Below are 18,060 nucleotides of genomic sequence, written 5' to 3'. Positions count from 1 at the left end.
CTTCTTTGACCACTTCTGTTGTCAGCGGCACTGGTATCTGTGTTTCTTTTTGTTGGGTCATCTTGTTGTATCAGCTCTCCGTGTTCACGGCACCATTCTTGGACAGGCTGCACTTTCTTTCACGCAGAGCGGCTCTCCTTACGGGGCCGCACTTCTTGCGCATGGGGCTCCCTACGCGGGGGGCTTCCCTCCGTGACAGGGCACTCCTTGTGCGCATCAGCACTGCGCATGGGCCAGCTGCACACAGGTCAAGGAGGCCCGGGGTTTGAACCTCGGACCTCCCATGTGGTAGACGAATGACCTAACCACTGGGCCAAGTCTGCCACCGTGTTTTACTTTTATGGTCAAGAAAAAAATCATTTTAGAAAAGAAGAAAAATTTTAAATGCTGAAGACTAAATATCTTAAAGTGTTTGCTCTAGGAATAGCACTGAGATTCTGAAAAGCATACTCCTTTTCAAATGATGGAAAACAGATGTTGCGTCATCTAAGACAGCTGGGTTCTTTTTTAGTGAAGTTGAAACAACCCAGGTTTCAGTTAGAAGAACTGGATTTCTCCTTCCTAGCTAAGTAGACTTGAGTAAGCATTGAAACTTTTAAGAACCTCTTCATAAAATGGGATTGCAGAGTATTCAAAGCAAAGCAACTAATAATCAAAATCTAGAAAAATTTCATCAATAGGATAAAAAATATATATGCCCAAAGAATAGGAACTTGTAGTTGAAAAAAACCTGTGAGAACTTAGGCAAACTGCTTGATTTCTCTGAGACTTCAATTGTCTTTATCTGTAAAATGGGTATAAATAATATGTGCCCCTGCCAGGGCATGAAGAATATATGAATTGATGTATATCAAGTATCTAATATAGCGCGTACACACACACAACATCAAAAGCAGTACTTGCCGTGCTCTCTGATGGAAATGGTGGTAGGGGAGTGACCTGCACTTCAGAGGGCTTCTGGTTACTATCTAAGGAAAAGAGGTCAAGGATTGTGGTTCTAAGATGTTTTCACTATTCTGAAACTTTTTAAAACTTCATCTTTTATAATTTTTGCTACCTCCTGATGCTGTTTTCAGGAAAAAAAATATTTAAAATGAAAAGGCCTTTTCTTCAGGACTACAAATGTTAAAGAAAAATTATTCCAAACTTGATCTGGATAGAATATTTTTTGCCTAAAGTGATTTACAACCCTCTAGGAAGAAATAAGTGTTCCTGATCAAATATGAGCACTTTTGCATAAACTTAAATATTCTGGGGAAACTAGCTGTTAGCTAAGAATCTAGTGGCCTTTCAATAATAGAATTACATGTATATAACCAAATATATTGTGTAACATGGTATGATTAAAAAAAAGTATCCAGTACATTTAATGGAGAAATGTTTTTATTCAACTGTTTTTTTAGTTTTTAATTGTTTATATTTTCAATTATTAAATGTACAAAAAGTTAAAAATATATATGTAATTATTCTTTTCTCTGAAAATGTCTGCAGAGAAAAATCTTTGAATTGACTTTCTAGAGGCCTTTGCCCTTGCCAGCAGTATTGTAATAAAATTTTGATATGTGCCCATAACTAGATTGTCAGAATAAATTTTGTTGTATGGTTTTTAACCAAGGAAAAGGAGGCTGTAGCTCCTCCTGAGTCAGTCTTGGGGGTGGGAGCAGTAAGGAGAAGAGCCCCAAGGAGAAACTTGGTGGTGGTGATTGTAAAATAAAAAAAAAAGCTAATATCCTGGTATCTGCTGAAGGAAGAAAAGGAGAGCCCCAGAGAGCAATTGTGTTGTGGGCCTGATGGATGGACCTGAAGGCTGAATTATGGAAGGGTTCCTAATGCTTCCAGAACTTTTAGTTCCCTCAGATGTCAGGTGCAAACAATAATACACTTAACAGGCCTCTCTACTATAAGGACCATTGCAAACACAGGAGAAATAAACTCGGGGCTTTCACAAAATGGATGGCCCAAGAAAGGATGTCAAACATTAGATGACTTAAAAGATTCAATAGAGTGTGAGGGAGAAAGTATGAAAATTGTGAAAAGGAGATACAATCAGTTTAATAAGATTGGGTTTTTTTTTTTTTTTTACTTTGTGGCTTTTTTTTTTTTTGCAAGCTGTCTGCTCTCTGTTTGCTGTGCGCTCTTCTGCATTTTTTTTTTTTTTCTTCTTGTCTCCCTTTTTGTTGCATGACTTTGCTGAGTCGGCTCTCCCCAGCATGCGGGCTAGCTTGCCTTCACAAGGAGGCCCCAGGACATGATCCCAGGGCCTCCCATATGGTAGACGGGAACCCAACTGATTGAGTCACAGCCACTTCCCAGATTGCTTAATTTTTGCACCTCTACGGTTTTAAATGTCATTTTAATGAATGCTCTGTTTACAAACTGTATTACCTTTCTTTAAGATTGATTGGACTTGGCCCAGGATAAGGTCATCTACCCTGGGAAAGAGACCCACTATCTACACTCTCAGGACTAAGGAGTGACTCAGAGGAGTTGAGCCAGCAAGATCCGGCTTGATCTTGTTTGCCTGTCTCAACCAAATGGATTATCAGTTTGCTTTTCAGAAAACATAAAATGGTTTAAAAGGTACCATCTACTTTTATTTGAGATGTCTTCCCATGCTCCCTACTTTCACTCTCTCTGGTACTGTTCAAATAGCAAGAACTCAACTCAGTATAGATTCTTAACTTTAATAGCTCAGTGATGTTGAAAAATCAAAGTTTTCTATTTTTATATAACAAAAAAATTTGCCAACCTGATTGACAATCTTCCCACCTCCTTTCCTGGCCTGAGTTAATAAATCCAACTTTCTGAACCCACATTCCTGTCTTATCACACTCATTTGACAATGAAGAATGAAGTGTGTCCTTTGAAGTTTGTTTCACATTTGTAAGCTTCCTCCCAAATTCAGTGTAATTCCCTTAAGTTTTCTTTTCTGACAGGTTTTAATTCTTTTTTTTTTTTTAAATCCTACAATGCCTAAACAGCGTCCTTCACCTAATCACATTCTCTATAAAAAAAGACGATTTATAAAAATGCTACTCAATTCCCTTATGGCTGGTTTCCCCCGTCCCCACCTAACTACACAACAAACAGCCTTGGGCTCTAAAAACAAAGACTGTGCAGGCACCGCGGTCCCGCTCGCGGGCGGCTGGGCGCAGAGCAGCTTTGTCGATGGAACCCGGCGCCGCCTCCGAACGCTGCAGCGCGTACCGCCGGGGCCGCCTCGGGCCGCGTCCATTCCTGGGTAAAATCCGCGAGCGCCTGGGGACCCTGGATGGAACCGGCAGAAGGTCGGACTCCGGGGTCCGGGGCTGGAGGAGAACGAGTGCTGTGCCAGCTCGTTCAGATCCACGAGCGGGCGTGGCTGGGCGGGCGGTGGCAGCGGAGTGGCAGTGACCGCTCTCCGCGCTGGCCGACCGCCACGAAGTGACTGCCACGTCAGGGCAACTTCACAAAACCCGGGCGAGGGCGGGTGACGCAGGCTGGACGGCCCGGGTGGGGTTGGGCGCGCGACCAGACCAGGACGCGGACCTCCAGCTCCGGCGCCCGGTTCAGCAACGCCCGGGCCGGGGCCGGCGCCCGCCCGGCTCTCTGGGAGGCGGGGGAGCAGTGGAGGAGGCGGTGCCATCGCCGAGCCCGCGCCGCGGCCGCCTCCTCGCCCCGCCCGCCTGCAGTCCCGGCCGCGGCCGCCTCTCCTCGCCCCGCCCGCCTGCAGTCCCGGCCGCGGCCGCCTCTCCTCGCCCCGCCCGCCTGCAGTCCCGGCCGCGGCCGCCTCTCCTCGCCCCGCCCGCCTGCAGTCCCGGCCGCGGCTGGGCGGCGCCTGCGGAGCTCCGCTCGGCAGACCCACTTGGCCCGACCCGCGCTGACGAGGAGAGCTCCGACGCGGAGGGGAGGCGGCGGCGGGCCGGGAGACCGGAGCCGGCCCATTGACCCGCCATGGAGGCCCGCTACAACCTGAAGAGTCCGGGTGAGCAGGACGGGAGGCGGTTGCCGACACAGGCAGAGAGGGCCGGGAGGGAGGAGTGACCCGGACTCCGAGCGTGGAGCCACGGTTTCCCGCCTCCGTCGCCACTCGTGGCTCTGCTCCCGGCTTCGCGATCTACGCGAGGCCGCCGCCTGCCGGGGAGATGCAGGCCGCAGCTCGGGGCGACTGGGTGGGCACCCTCTGCGGACCCCGGGGTCCGCCCAGAGCTCCGCAGCACCGGAACTCCTTGCTTCCTCATCTTGGTCTGATGAGCTTGGTCATTAACGCATCCCTAAGAACAGGTGTAAAGGTGGCGTCCGTGGGTAATAGACCCGTCCGCTCCCTGCAACTTGAACACTGTCATTATCCTTTCTCCGACGCTGCCTCTAGGCTTTTTCTAGCTGCTTGATTCACATATGAGGATTTGGTTGTTTAAATACCCTATTTGCAGCATTTGGGACGCATAGAATTATAGACATAAAGGAAATGTACCAAACCAGTTAATTAAAAACAAAACAAAACAAACAAAATTAGTTGAGCTAGTCATGATTTTGCCAAACTGGCTAAACGATAAAGATCTGTAGTTAGTAATAGAGCGTTCTCTTGCTGTATTTAATGCCTCATTCACGGAAGGAGCCTAAACAACCCTAGCCTCAAATTCTTTTCTGATACTTTATAAGATATAAGAAAAGTAACCAACTCTCCCAGGTGAAGGCCTGCTTGAAGTGAATCACTGGGTTTTGTAAATGTTATTTAGTCTATCTTGATAAATTTGTTAGGAGGGAGAAACTCTGCAGTTCAGCTCTGAATGATAAATCCTGGGATATTAGTGGTGGTTTGACCAACTCTTGCTGCTTCTCATTTTTTTCCTTCCAAAAACAAACAAAAAAGCCTGCTTACCAGCAGCATCCTTATGGAAAGAGTTAATGTGGTGAAATTTTTTTTATCCTTCTCAATATGTAAGGATTCCAAAAAAACATGAAGAGATTGAACAGAGATTTGTTAGCTTGAATGATGTTAGGCTAAGAAATATCCTTTGGTGACCAAGTCTGGAGAACTGGTCTTAACCTTTCAGGAGTTATAGACTCCTGAAAAAATCTGGCAAAAGCTCTGAGCTCTCCAAGAGTTCCTGTGGGTTCATAAACACTCCATCCAGTCCATCTCTTAAGAACCCCAGAGTAAAAAGAGTGAGCAAAGAGAAAGAGGAAAAGAAAAGCTTAATTTTAAGGTCGAATAATAGAATGATTGAATTAGATTTGGTAGATTTAAATAAAACTATTGGGTAAAAAATATATAGTGACCCCGTGGTCATATGGTGTCCTAATGTCCTTAGGAGGGTTGAAGTATTTAGTGGAATGTTCAGAGACAAGTGAAAAACTTGAGGAGTAGTACAGTTTGGAATGAAGAACTCATGGGTTCTGAAGAGCTTGTCAGACGACATTGCTCAGTTTTGATAGGTTAGCATACCTGAAATTATGATGATTTTTAAAAATTTTTCAGAATTTTATACATCTCTAAAGTATATGTCCTGTCTTCAGCTGACTGAGCTTTGGTTGAAATGCTTCTAGCTGTGTAATAAATCACTTCCTGTTTTTTGTTTCATTTCCTCAGTGGTGCTTTTTTGCTGTTCTAAAAAAGAATAATTTTTTTTAAAAACTTAATTTTATTGTGTGGATCATTTGGAGTTCATGGAGAAGGTGAATTAGATATATGGGGCTAATTGAAAATGCTGGGAGGCATAGTGAAAATGCTTCCTTTCTTTATTTTCAGTCCTGTGATAGTTTTAGAGTAATGTTACTTGAAAGGAATGATTAAAAACTATACAGTGTAAGAGATACAATCCTTTTCCTCTCTGTCTCATGTGGTGGTGTCTTAGAGGTATGGGTGGAAAAATTAAGGCAGTATAGATAACTGGTTAAAGGCCAATGAATTTGTTCGTATCCTGGATGGGAAAACTTTTTTTTTGATTCTTCTATAATGGACTTGTGGTTGTGGGCAGAACTCTTGTGTGGGGGCCACTTCGTAAGTCTCTGACTGGCCTATCAATAGCTGTCTCTGGATCAAGCTCCCTGATCCATTTTTGGGTCTTCCCTGGCCAAGGTAGTAGGGTCTCATAGTACAAAGTAAGGAGACCTAGGCAGCTTTTCTCAGAAAGTGGCCAAGGGAATTGTGCAGCAGATGATAGGAGTGTAAAAGATTGGTACAATATTACCCACCACCTCTACCAAAAACCTAGGAGTTATCTCATCATTCCCTTGGTGTCACGCCCACTTTCATGCTATGATTCTCAAGCTTTAATGTCCAATGTCCAACTCAGACCCTTCTCCAAAGCTATAGACATATGGAGCTTACTAGTGACTCATTGTCTTCATTCAGATTTCCCATAAGTTGAAAAATCTGTAAGTTGTAAAACAAAACTCAGTTTTCTCTCCACCCTCAAGTTTGTACCTCACCCCAACATTGACAGGACCCAGGCAGGCACCCATGGGAGTCATCTTGACTTCTTGGTCTACTCCTTTGTCCATCCCCACCCTGAAACACACACATATGTACATACGTATACATATATATCTAATCAGGCACTATTGTCACCAGATCAATTAAAACAAAATTTTATTAAAACTAATTTGATCACTCCTCAAATTGAAATTTTCCAATCGCTTCTGAGGGCTGTGTATTAAGTTCAAAGTAAACTACTTAGTTTGGCCTGTAGGGCTGCTCATCATTAAATCTTTGCCTTCCTCTCTGCCTTCCTTTCCTACTGTTCTTACCCTTCTTTGCATTTTCACTGTCTGTTTTGCCTGAACAATTTCTCAGATGAAGCAGCATTTTGCACCTATATACCCTAGTCTTTGTTGGAATCTCTGCTTGAAATGCCTTCCCTTTAATCCTACTGAAATTCCTGTTAATTCCTCAAGCCTTTTTAAGTTTCAGCCTTGTCCAACTCCCATAGGCAGCCTAAGGTGTTTCCTTTACCTGTACTTAACTCACTGAGAGCTTATTGAGGGCAGAAAGCATGTCCTGATCATTCTTCTATCTCCATCCCTCAGGCATTCTTTAAATGTTTGTCGAATGGGTCTTTTGCAGGGTCTCTCTAGGAAGAAACATCAGTCCTTAGACATTTGAGTGTCTTCATTAGGAAGGGGCAGTTGGGGACCATGGGCATTGGATTCACGACCTACATATACATATCTCCTGTATTTCACCCATGCTTTCCAAGAGAAATATATGCAGGGAAAACAGTGGCTTGCAAAAGATCCCTTTATCACTAGATAGGGCTTTGACTCCAAACTCTAATGTAAATTCCAGTGAGCTAGCCTGGGCATGTGAAGAATGCTAATACCTAGGTTTGAGGAGCCTAGGACCTTAGAGCCAGAGTAACCTTGTGGTCTCCATAAAAAGGAAGAACAAGAGCCAAGCAGGCAAGTGCTTTGGCCCTCCTACCTTCCCTGGCACATTTGATCTCACCACAGAGAGCTCCATTAAATAACCTTGCAAAGAGATAAGAGAGGAACTGGAGAGAAGAAAATTCCTCTCCAGCTATGTGGAAGCAAGAGATAGAATGTCAGGAGGGGCAGACTATGCTGTAGCCCCAGTTTCCAGAGTGCTTCGGAACTTGATGTTCTGTAGCAGTATTATTTCTCCTCAGGAGCCAGAGAAGCCATGAGGGTAACTACATATGCTCAAAGCCTGATTGTGAACCAGAGAAATCATTGAGAAGGCCTTATTATCACAGTCCATTTCTGATCTGAATAACTTGTGACCTGGGGAAGGGAGAGGGGTGAAGAAACTATGGACTCTTATTTGACAGATGTAAACATTGAGGCATGATAAGATTAAGTGACTTGTTCAAGGACTTAGAGCTATTAAATACAAAATGTCAGAGCCAGAATTTTAATGTACTTCTAATTCAAGTCCATGTTCTTTTCCACTAAGGCATTTATAATACATGTTATCTCAGAAAAAATAGAATATATAAACACTAGCCTAATTGTGCCTTTTCTTTGACCATATGGCTTTAGCTTTCACGTGGTGCATACCCGCTGAGCCAATGATTGTTCCCTTACAGAGTTGGTACAAATGCTTATAGCAATTCTTACCCTTTTATACATCTCTTTAAATCTCCAGGTACAACTCTTGGGTGTTTATTTTCTTCTCTCCAATTGAATTGAGCTGGGCAGGGAAGAAGCTGAGAAAATGTGATAAGGGTATGGAATGACATAAAATCTAACCCTCTTAGTTTAATCATTATTATATTCAGCCAGGTACAAGGAATGAAGGAAAAGTAATTTCCTTGGCGTCTTTGATTGCTGACAGCAGCCAACCTAACTTTATAACAGCTTAAATGACTTTATATCTAATAATATTAATAACATAAAATAATATTTATATGTAATGTTAAACCAGGGGTTTTCAGTCTGTGTTCCATGGGCCCTTTCAGGAGTAAAATAGATGGAAGGGGAGGAAATAGCCTGCAGGCCCTTCCATGCTGGCCTCTTCAACCAAAACAGCTAAATTAATCTGTTTTACACATCAGAGTTCTCATTAAACTTTTCTTTGGACAAAGGATTTTGTCTTACTGTCAAATAAGTTTGAAAACAATTGTCTTAAATCAGATCCTTGGAAAGAGATTTGTTGGGGGAAGATAGTAAAATTCAATTCAACAAATATTTGAGTGTTTACTATGTGCTGAGCCCTGGGGAGACTTCACTGATGTAAATACACATTGCCCTTACTGTTGTTCAGTAGGAAAGACAAGTGTTAAACAAGTGAGATGAATTTTTTTTTGAGAGGCCCAAGTTTGGGTTTTATTTATATGACAGAAAGGAGATGCCTAGAGCCTTTAAGGTAACAGAAAAGTAGTGCAGAACTTAGAATAAAGCCTAGGTGTCCATTGGTTGGAGGCCAGCTTGCTCATAGAATGATGCTAAAGCCGTAAATTAAACTTTCCATGTAGACCAGTATTTCTCCACCAGGGACAATTTTGTCTTCTACCTCCAACCAAGAGGATATTAGGCCATGTCTAGAGACATTTTTGATTGTCAAAACTGGCTGTCACTACTGTATAGAGGCCAAAATTGCTGGTAAACATCCTGTAGTGCAGTGTATAGGACAGTGCCGCACGACAAAGGATTATCTAGCCCAAAACGATAGTGCCAAGATTGAGAAACCCTGATGCAGGTCAATTAATTTCAGTTTTCTTTTTCAGTTCTAGGGAATGAACTCCTAGCCCTAGTCCCTGGGCAGCTATTAATATTTTGCTGTTGTAGGTTTCTTTGATTACAGAGAAATCTAGCAAGAGAGTGTGGTGGGGTCTGTGAGACCCATCATTGCCCCTAGAAAAACCCAAGGTCTTTTCACTTTCAATATATGAAGACCCAAATTATATTATTGGATAAGTATTATTTTGTAGAACCAAGGAGAATATAAGCTCTCTATGTTGCAGATGGAGTTGTGTGATAATCAAGTAAATGTGGTCTTCTCTTATTCTCTGAATAGTTTACAGACCATTGCTTTTTCTACTCAAATGGGAAGTGCTAAGACACACAAGCTAGATAGCTGTTATTCCCAATTTATAGATGATGAAATTGAGGCTCAGAGGTGAGTAAAATAAAGCACATCTCCTTCCAGCTGGTTTCTTATATTCCAAGTTATCAAACATGTGGCCAGGGCTGCTGCATGGGTTGTGCACTGCACAATTGTACCAATTCTAAGGAGCACCATTCGTATTCTAGACATTGTAGATTTTTTATGACAATTTTCCCAGCAGATGGCACTAAAGTGACTTCTAACAAAGTCAGGAATATGAAGACTATTTTCTAACAGATGGAAATAAAGGTTCCTGAGGAAGGGGTGCCTTTTTCTAATGCTCATAAAGGCACTGTAGGGACTAGCAGAAGGAATGGAGTTATTGATGACTCTTTGCCTATATATGTTAACATTTCAACATGGAGTCTTTTTGTTGGAACAGGGGTTATCCTCCCTTGCTAACCGCATAAGTGATTGTGAGTCAGTATGTAGGTTTCCCGAGAAGACCCTCATGTATAAAGTGCCTTGGACTGTGGAATAAAATGGCCTTGGTATCTAATTTTGATGGTTCACACTTCATTTAGGGCCTAAGTCATCGTCAGCTTGGCTTAGACAAAGAGACATTGACAGATAAGTTTCTTAAATTTGGCAGCCGAGAGGTACAAAGGGTGCCGTTTCCATTATAGATCATCCCATGATTGATTTAGAAACGTGTTGCCTTGGTTGTGATCAGTGCCTAATAATAGCAGGTGCTGAACTCTTAGGAGGCTGAGGGCAGATGTTGGAGAATTGATCAGCCAATGAGCTCCTCATTGGCCCCTGTGAATCCTCAGGGGTCAGAAGAGATGCTTCCAGCTGAAGGGTATTTGTTTGCCCACATGTGCATTCCATATTTTTTTTTTTTTTAAAGATTTATTTATTTATTTCATTTCCCCCCCTCCCCTGGTTGTCTGTTCTTGGTGTCCATTTGCTGCGTCTTGTTTCTTTGTCCGCTTCTGTTGTCGTCAGCTGCACGGGAAGTGTGGGCGGCGCCATTCCTGGGCAGGCTGCACTTTCTTTTCACGCTGGGCGGCTTTCCTCACGGGCGCACTCCTTGCGCGTGGGGCTCCCCCACGCGGGGGACACCCTTGCGTGGCACGGCACTCCTTGCGCGCATCAGCGCTGCGCATGGCCAGCTCCACATGGGTCAAGGAGGCCCGGGGTTTGAACCGCGGACCTCCCATATGGTAGACGGACGCCCTAACCACTGGGCCAAAGTCCGTTTCCCTCCATCTTTTTGAAATGACTTTTTTTCCTCCCAGTTACTGCAGTTCTTTAACTGTTATCTTGAGCTCTGAGAAAGATGTTTCTGCCAGTTTTGAGCTTCTGTGGGGCATGGAGTCCTAAAGTATCTCACTCTAATCTTGAGTTGAGATGAATTTTATAAAAGATGAAGTACAGACTGTTTTGAGCGCATATAGAAAGGGGACTTAACCTAGTCCTTAGCACTGTAGTTTCCAAACCTGACTGACCATTAGAATAACTTACAGAGCATTTAGAGATTGAATTCCTTCTCTGCATCCTTTTCCCAGGACTCCTCAGGGAATTTTATTACCTGTCTAGGTGAGAATCTAGTCGTTCCTCCAGCTGTTGGAGGTATCAGGGAGACATTCCCGAGGAAGTTACTTAAAGGTCTGATGGGAGCCAGTCTAGAAGATAAGGTGGGGAATAGGGACAGGAGCAGCATTGCAGACTTAGGAAACATATAGGAAAAGAAGTAGAGAGATGGTAGACTATGTCCAGAGAATTGAATGAAGCCTAGTGTCTAGAATTTGGGGTGGGGGTTATATATGCTTATACATGTTTCTAACATAGCAGTTATGCTGTTGTGTGTTGACCACCCCAGCACCCCCAGACTAACCTTGATGACTGAAACTATTTGTTTATGATTGTAGCTGCTGCATCTAGCACATAATAGAAGGACAGTAAATGTTTAATGATCTAGTGAACAAAGTCTTTTCTTACAGGGGCATACTGTAGTTCAGAGTAATAGATGGAAAAGAATATTAATAATTATGAAGTAGGATAGTGGCTTAAGGGCCTTTTTTTTTTTTTTTTTAAGCCTAAGGACCCTTAAGTAAAATGGAGTTTTATGCAAAAGTTCCAGTAAATATTGAACTCTTTTGCATGTGTATGCATGTTTGTTTGTGTGGGGAGTACTTTTCATAACATTCTAGCTGATGCCTCCATACATCCTACTTTTATTGTTCTGTCTATTCACATACCTACCTGGGTAATTCCTGCTGTCTTTCAAATGTCAGTACCTGACCTTTCCTCTTCTGTCTGATCTCAGCCTATACATTCTTCTCTTATAGAACTGATTGACCTATATCAGTAGTTTTCAGGCAGAGCTTCAGGGAGCCTTGGATTACCTGTTTTTTTTTTTTTCCTCCTGGGTTTGCTATCCCACTCCATTATCCTGGCATTGTTCTAGCCAGTCTCCTAAAGCTTGAGATGAGAGGGGCTGGGATCCAGAGCACATATCAAAGGACTGGCCTTTGAGAGCTGATAGTACAGATAGACTTGTAGATATTAATAGGCAGATAAATGTACTCCAGCTGTTAGTCATTTATCATGGAAATAAAACCATTAACTTAATGAGGGAAAAGAGAAGAGACTTGAGAAGTGAGTAAATAGGTTTGGAATAATCTTGCAGTGGTAGGTGAAGAATGGGCTAAATGGGCCACTGGATATACTAGAGAAATGTAGGAACATTGGGTAGCAGTGTTTGCCCAGTGGAGGTTGTTGATGACTTTATAATGGCCTCAGGGTGTCAGCTTCTGTGATTTTTTCCCCCCATTCTCTAATGCTCAGCTGCTTAGTGTAGGTACCACATAAGATACTGGGAAATGAATAGAGAAGGTGAAAGCCCAACATCATGCTTGTAAACTAGCAGTACCATTATGTGGGTATGAGAGTGGTTTAAAGGAAGCCTAAGGTTGTGTATATTACTAAAAGGAAAGCTAAAAAATGTGACACCGAACTGTGTAGCATGCTAAAACCACCTGTGAAATATGAATATGGGTGAAATTGCAGATACAAGACCATTTTTCTTTGAAGCTGAACAAATGGATGTTAATAATACAAAATGTTAATTCAGACAAAAAAAATCATTATGCTGACTAAAAGAAACCAGACACAAAGTACTGCATATTGTATAATTCCATTTATATAAAACGTAAATATAAACCAAATTTATAAAGATGAAATTAGATTAGTAGTTATGTAGGGCTTGGGAAGGAATGCTGAGTTGTAAAGTACTAAAAGCCCTTGATTGTACACTTTGGATAGATTGTATGGTGTGTGAATGTGTCTCAGTGAAACTGCTTAGTAAGTAAATAAATGGTTGTGCAGGAATAGCCGGAAATAGCAGCTATGTGTAGCAGAGGAGACAGGGATATTGAGAGGTGAAGAATTTTCTTGTTTTTTAAAAAATTATTATTGAAATAATGAAAATGCTCAAATAATGATTGAAGTTATAAATGCACAACTATGTGACTGTACCACTTTGTATACTTTGGATGAATTGTATGCTTTATTAATATGTATCAATAAAATTGACTTGTTTGTTAAAAGGAAAAAAAAAAAGATGCTGTGGTTGAGTCAGCCAGAGTTGAATTTTATCAGGGGAGTGTAAAAAAGGGACTCCTCAGAGCCAAAGGTGTAGATAAGGGAGAAGTGAATATAGATATATAGGTGGGGTAAAAAGAAAGTTGTGGAGTCAATGAATTGAAGCTTTTAATTAAGCTGAAGAAGGAGTTTTAGGATATGGAGATTCATCAACCTCAGGGTACAGTTCCATTCAGTTACTGCAAGATATAGTGAGTGGAAAGTCCTAAGAGGGCAAAGATGTAAGGGGGTATAGGTTTGTTGTTCATCAACCCAGAGGCCATGTTTTAATACAGACGTTTTCACAAGGTAGAGTCAGACTGCTTGTGAGGAAATATTAGCTTTTTGACCTTGGACAAAGTTACAAAACCTCTCCATGTCTGATTTCTCTTAGAAAATAGGGGAAAAATAGTACCTTATCGGGTTGTTTTGAGGATTAAATGAGTTAATATTTGAAAAGTGCTTAGATAATTGCCACCTCATAAGAAGTTTATATAAGTACTTGTTAAATAAAAAGTGTCTTTGAGATTTCCCTATATATTTAATTTAATACATCTCTTCAAAATATGCCACTCTTCTAATGCCTAGCTGTTTCCTTCTCTTTCCCCATCCATTTACTATTTTTATCCCATAATTAAACCTTTACCATATGCTCAGTGCTCAACTGAATTACTCCTCTACACATTTTTTGTTAAAGTAAGAACTTTTTCATTAGGCTTGTAAATCTGTGCTTATTACTTGGAAAGATACGTTTTAAATGCCTTTATCTTATGAATTTTATTTCAGCTGTCAAACGTTTAATGAAAGAAGCAGCAGAATTGAAAGATCCAACAGATCATTACCATGCACAGCCTTTAGAGGTTAGTTTCTATCTCCATATTCTTCAGATGGTTTCTAATACTTTAGTATTTCAAACAAATTCTTTAAAATTGCCTTCTCTTTGCTTTGAGTCATTACTAATGTATTTGGTACCGTTTATTGATACATTTTATTCCCTGTATCTCCTGAGTATTTCATTACCCATTCAGAATCATTTTAGAAGAGACAGATTTCTGGTTTCTGTAAGATGTGTATTAGAGGGGAAGCAGCTATGGCTCAATCAGTTGGGCTCCCGTCTACCATATGGGAGGCCCTGGGTTCGCGTCCTGGGGCTTCCTTGTGAAGGCAGGCTTGCCCACATGCCGCAGGGAGCTGCCTGGACGGGAAGTGCTGTGGAGGGCCGACTCAGCAAGGTGATGCAACAAAAAGGGAAACTGCAGTGAATGGACACAGAGAAAAGACAACAAGCAAGCAGCAAGTGGGGGGGATAAATAAAAATAAATACAGATACACAGAAGAACACACAGCCAATGGACACAGAGAGCAGACAGCAAGCAAGTTGCAAGAGGGTGGGAATAAAAAAAAATGTGTATTAGATACTAAAGCGACTTTGGGTCTTGACTATGAGGGAGAGAATGTGGAAAGAGACCCAGACTCTTTGATTTGGAAGCCCCAGCTACTAGAGGGGTCTCTGTAGCCAGCTTTTGCTTTTTGCACCACATCTTCACCTCTCACTTCAGTTTTCTCATCTGTAAAAGGGAGGGTATTTAAACTCAGTCTGGTGTCCGTGGTAATAATTACAATGTGATATAATAATTTTCAAGCATTTTGCAAACTGTAAAGTACTTAGTAACTGTAAGATGATATCAATAATATGTATTAATATTACAATTTAAAAATAAGCTCTTGGGCTTATTTATAAATCTTTAATTTTTAAAGCTTTGTTAAAGTAATTAAAATTTATAGTAGTAGTTTGATTTTATGATAATCATCGCTGTGATTGGTATTCTTTCAAGAATTAATCCCCAATTTAAATCCATAATCTTAGGAGTATTTCACAGCACCCAGAAGTTTTTAAACTTTTAAACAGTTAAACAGTGTTTAACTGTTATGGTACATTAAAGCTAGCTTAGTTAGCAAACCAGTTTCTGTTCTTGAGAAAGATTTTTCCTATTAGAAACTGTTCAGTACTATAAAACATTTATTTATTTTGTCCAGTAATATTTCTAGTATTCATATTGATTAAAATGATCAAACCTTTTAATATTAATGATTCCTTATTGGATATTGTTTTTTTTTTTCAGGATAACCTTTTTGAATGGCACTTCACAGTTAGAGGGCCCCCAGATTCTGACTTTGATGGAGGAGTTTACCATGGACGAATAGTCTTGCCCCCAGAGTATCCCATGAAACCACCAAGCATTATTCTCCTAACGGTAAGAATTTTTGGCTTTTTAAAATGCTTGTGGTTTAACTCTAACTGGTGGCTGCAAAGTATAATCATCATACTCACTTTCATTAAGAAATAAAGTGAACATTATTATAATTTTGCCTTTGGGGTCCAGGCCCTGGGATTGTTATTTTTTTCCCCAAGTAATTCCTAAGAAGCTGAAATATGTAAGAAATATCAGTGATGATACTAATGGACGCATAAATGTGACAGTGTGGATTCAGTGGATTAATGTATGCAAGTACCGGGCATGTGGCGGGCATAGGATAAATATCCAGTAAATAAAAAAGGTAGCTATTAATGGGTAAATGCATAAGGTAGCTAATGTAATTGTACCTTGTATTCACATAATCTCCTTTAACTTCTTACTTTTCTTACCCTCTTCTTTTTCAAAGTTTCCTCATGTTTAAAATGAGGATAATAGTAATGCCTACCTTATTGAATTGAGGTGGGATTAAATGACTCAGTACCCTAAATACAACTTCTAAAATAGGGCTTGACACAGAGTCCTCAATAAATGTTAGCTATTATTATTACTATTTATATTTCAGTAATCTCTTTTTTTAAAATTTATTTTTATTTATTTCTCTCCCCTTCGCCCCCCCCCCAATTGTCTGTTCTCTATGTCCATCTGCTGCGTGTTCTTCTTTGTCCGCTTCTGTTGTCAGCAGCACAGGATCTCTGTCTCTTTTTCTTGTGTCATCTTGCTATGTCAGCTCCCTATGTGTGTGGCGCCATTCTTGGGCAGGCTGAACTTTCTTTCATGCGGGATGGCTCTCCTTATAGGGTGCACTCCTTGCGCATGGGGCTCCCCTATGTGGGGGACACCCCTGCATGGCACGGCACTCCTTGCACGCATCAGCACTGTGTGTGGGCCAGCTCCACACGGGTCAAGGAGGCCTGGGGTTTGAACCGTGGACCTCCCATGTGGTAGACGGACGCCCTATCCATTGGGCCAAGTCTGCTTCCCATAAGTATTCTCTTTCCATCTTTACATATTTTATCATCTGTGTGAGGGAAAACTCTTGAGCCAGTATTTTTCCAGGGACCTTTTCCCATCAATAGTTTCTCTATAATGGTGAAACTTTTCCTCCCTTATTCCCATTACTTGATGTTTAATTCTTGTTTAACCTTAAAAAATGGAAAAACAAAACAAAAAAATCTTACTGTATCTCTGCTACCACCTCAAGCTGTTGTCCTGCTTTTCTCCTTCTTAACCTCCAGGGCATCCTTACTCTAGTTAAGCCTGCTGCAGCCTAGCTTCTGCACACAGCCCTATATTGAAATATCCACACTACATCAATCTCAGAGACCAGTTTGAGAAGTCCCACTGCTTCTTCTTGGTCTTCATCCTGTTCACTCTTAAGTTAAGCATTTGACATACATGGGGCAGCAAATAGTGATTTGATTATCAATAAATAGATTTTGATTATCAATAAATCAATAAATGGCAAATTAATGCTGCTTTTACGTATGTTTGGTATAGAGGAAAAAGCATTGGCATTCAAGTCAATAGTTGTGATTCTGCTCATTCCACTACACCATGACAGGTTATATAATTTCTGTGAATTTTCTCATCTGTCCAAAGGAATATTGTATATAGTAAATATAATCATACTATAAAATTCCTGGCATAGCAGAACTGCCTAACAAAAATAAGGTGATATTGAGAATTGTTAATGCTGGCAGTAGCGCTGGAGCAGGGTCCTGGTCACACCCTACTGCCTCAGAAGTTATTTCTTTTGCTTGCTAGGTTACAGGGAGAGCCACGTGATCTGGGGAGAGGGGATAGAGCATGGGGGATGTGGGAGGTGGGGATGGGGTAGCAATTGTTTACCAACAAGTTAAATATTTCAATATTTAACCAATAATATGGGTGAAAAGCAACCCTGCCCTCCTCATTTTCAATATGGTACTCTTTATGATTATCTACCTCTGTTTTGAAAAGTCTTCTCCAACCCTTATTCGACAAATATTTATTAAACATGGGTCATGTCCCCTGTGTTTAATACCATGTGCCCTGTTATGGCAAAGAATAAGTAAAAGTCTCTGCCTTTGTGGAGTTTATATTCTAACTTTATGCCTCCCCTCCCCACCCTTCCCCTAAGAATGGATATTCTACAAGTTCAGAATTCAGCTGTTTTCTCTTATTTTTATGAAATGGTTTCATTGATTGTCTCAGTGAAGAGCAGCACAAGATTTACATATATCTTCTTTGAACGTTAGCATACCTACATTTTTGCCTGCCTGCTGGTAGATCTTCAAGACATCAGATCCACGTCCAAAACTAAAATTATTATCTCTGACCTTCCTCTTCTGGGTATAGGAATCATTCTTCTTAAAAACACTCATCTCAAAACTCAGAACCTTTTTCTCCATGCCCTTTCTTACCAGCAGCTAATTAGATGATACTAAGTCTTTAGAATTTATCCTAGATTTTATCCTAGCACTCTTTTGCATATTTCTTCTCTTTTAGATCCTTCACAGAGCCTAACACCATCCTAGACAGAGTAGGACATCAGTAAATCCTTCTAAGTTCATTATTTAGATTGACTTGTGCAACTCAGTTTCAGAAAGGTACTATAATATCTTCTGAAAACAGCTTTTATTATTTATTCAGCATCCAACAAATATTTGTGAAGATGTATAAGAG

At 41.0% G+C, this 18,060-nt stretch overlaps 1 protein-coding gene across 1 annotated transcript in view; it reads left to right on the top strand.

Annotated features, from left to right (window-relative positions):
* Window positions 1-3,654: 3,654 nt before the first annotated feature.
* Window positions 3,655-18,060, top strand: part of UBE2J1 (ubiquitin conjugating enzyme E2 J1) — a 29,980-nt gene continuing 15,574 nt past the window's right edge. The window contains exons 1-3 of the mRNA XM_004454519.5: window positions 3,655-3,964; window positions 13,925-13,998; window positions 15,262-15,393. Of these exons, the coding sequence (XP_004454576.1) occupies window positions 3,934-3,964; window positions 13,925-13,998; window positions 15,262-15,393 (237 nt within the window). The 5' untranslated portion in view covers window positions 3,655-3,933. The remainder of the gene's footprint in view (window positions 3,965-13,924; window positions 13,999-15,261; window positions 15,394-18,060) is intronic.

The sequence above is a fragment of the Dasypus novemcinctus genome, chromosome 11 (assembly GCF_030445035.2).
Source record: "Dasypus novemcinctus isolate mDasNov1 chromosome 11, mDasNov1.1.hap2, whole genome shotgun sequence".
Lineage (NCBI taxonomy): Eukaryota > Metazoa > Chordata > Mammalia > Cingulata > Dasypodidae > Dasypus > Dasypus novemcinctus.
The sequence above is the reverse complement of the archived record's forward strand: the minus strand, read 5'-3'. Positions and strand labels throughout refer to the sequence as shown.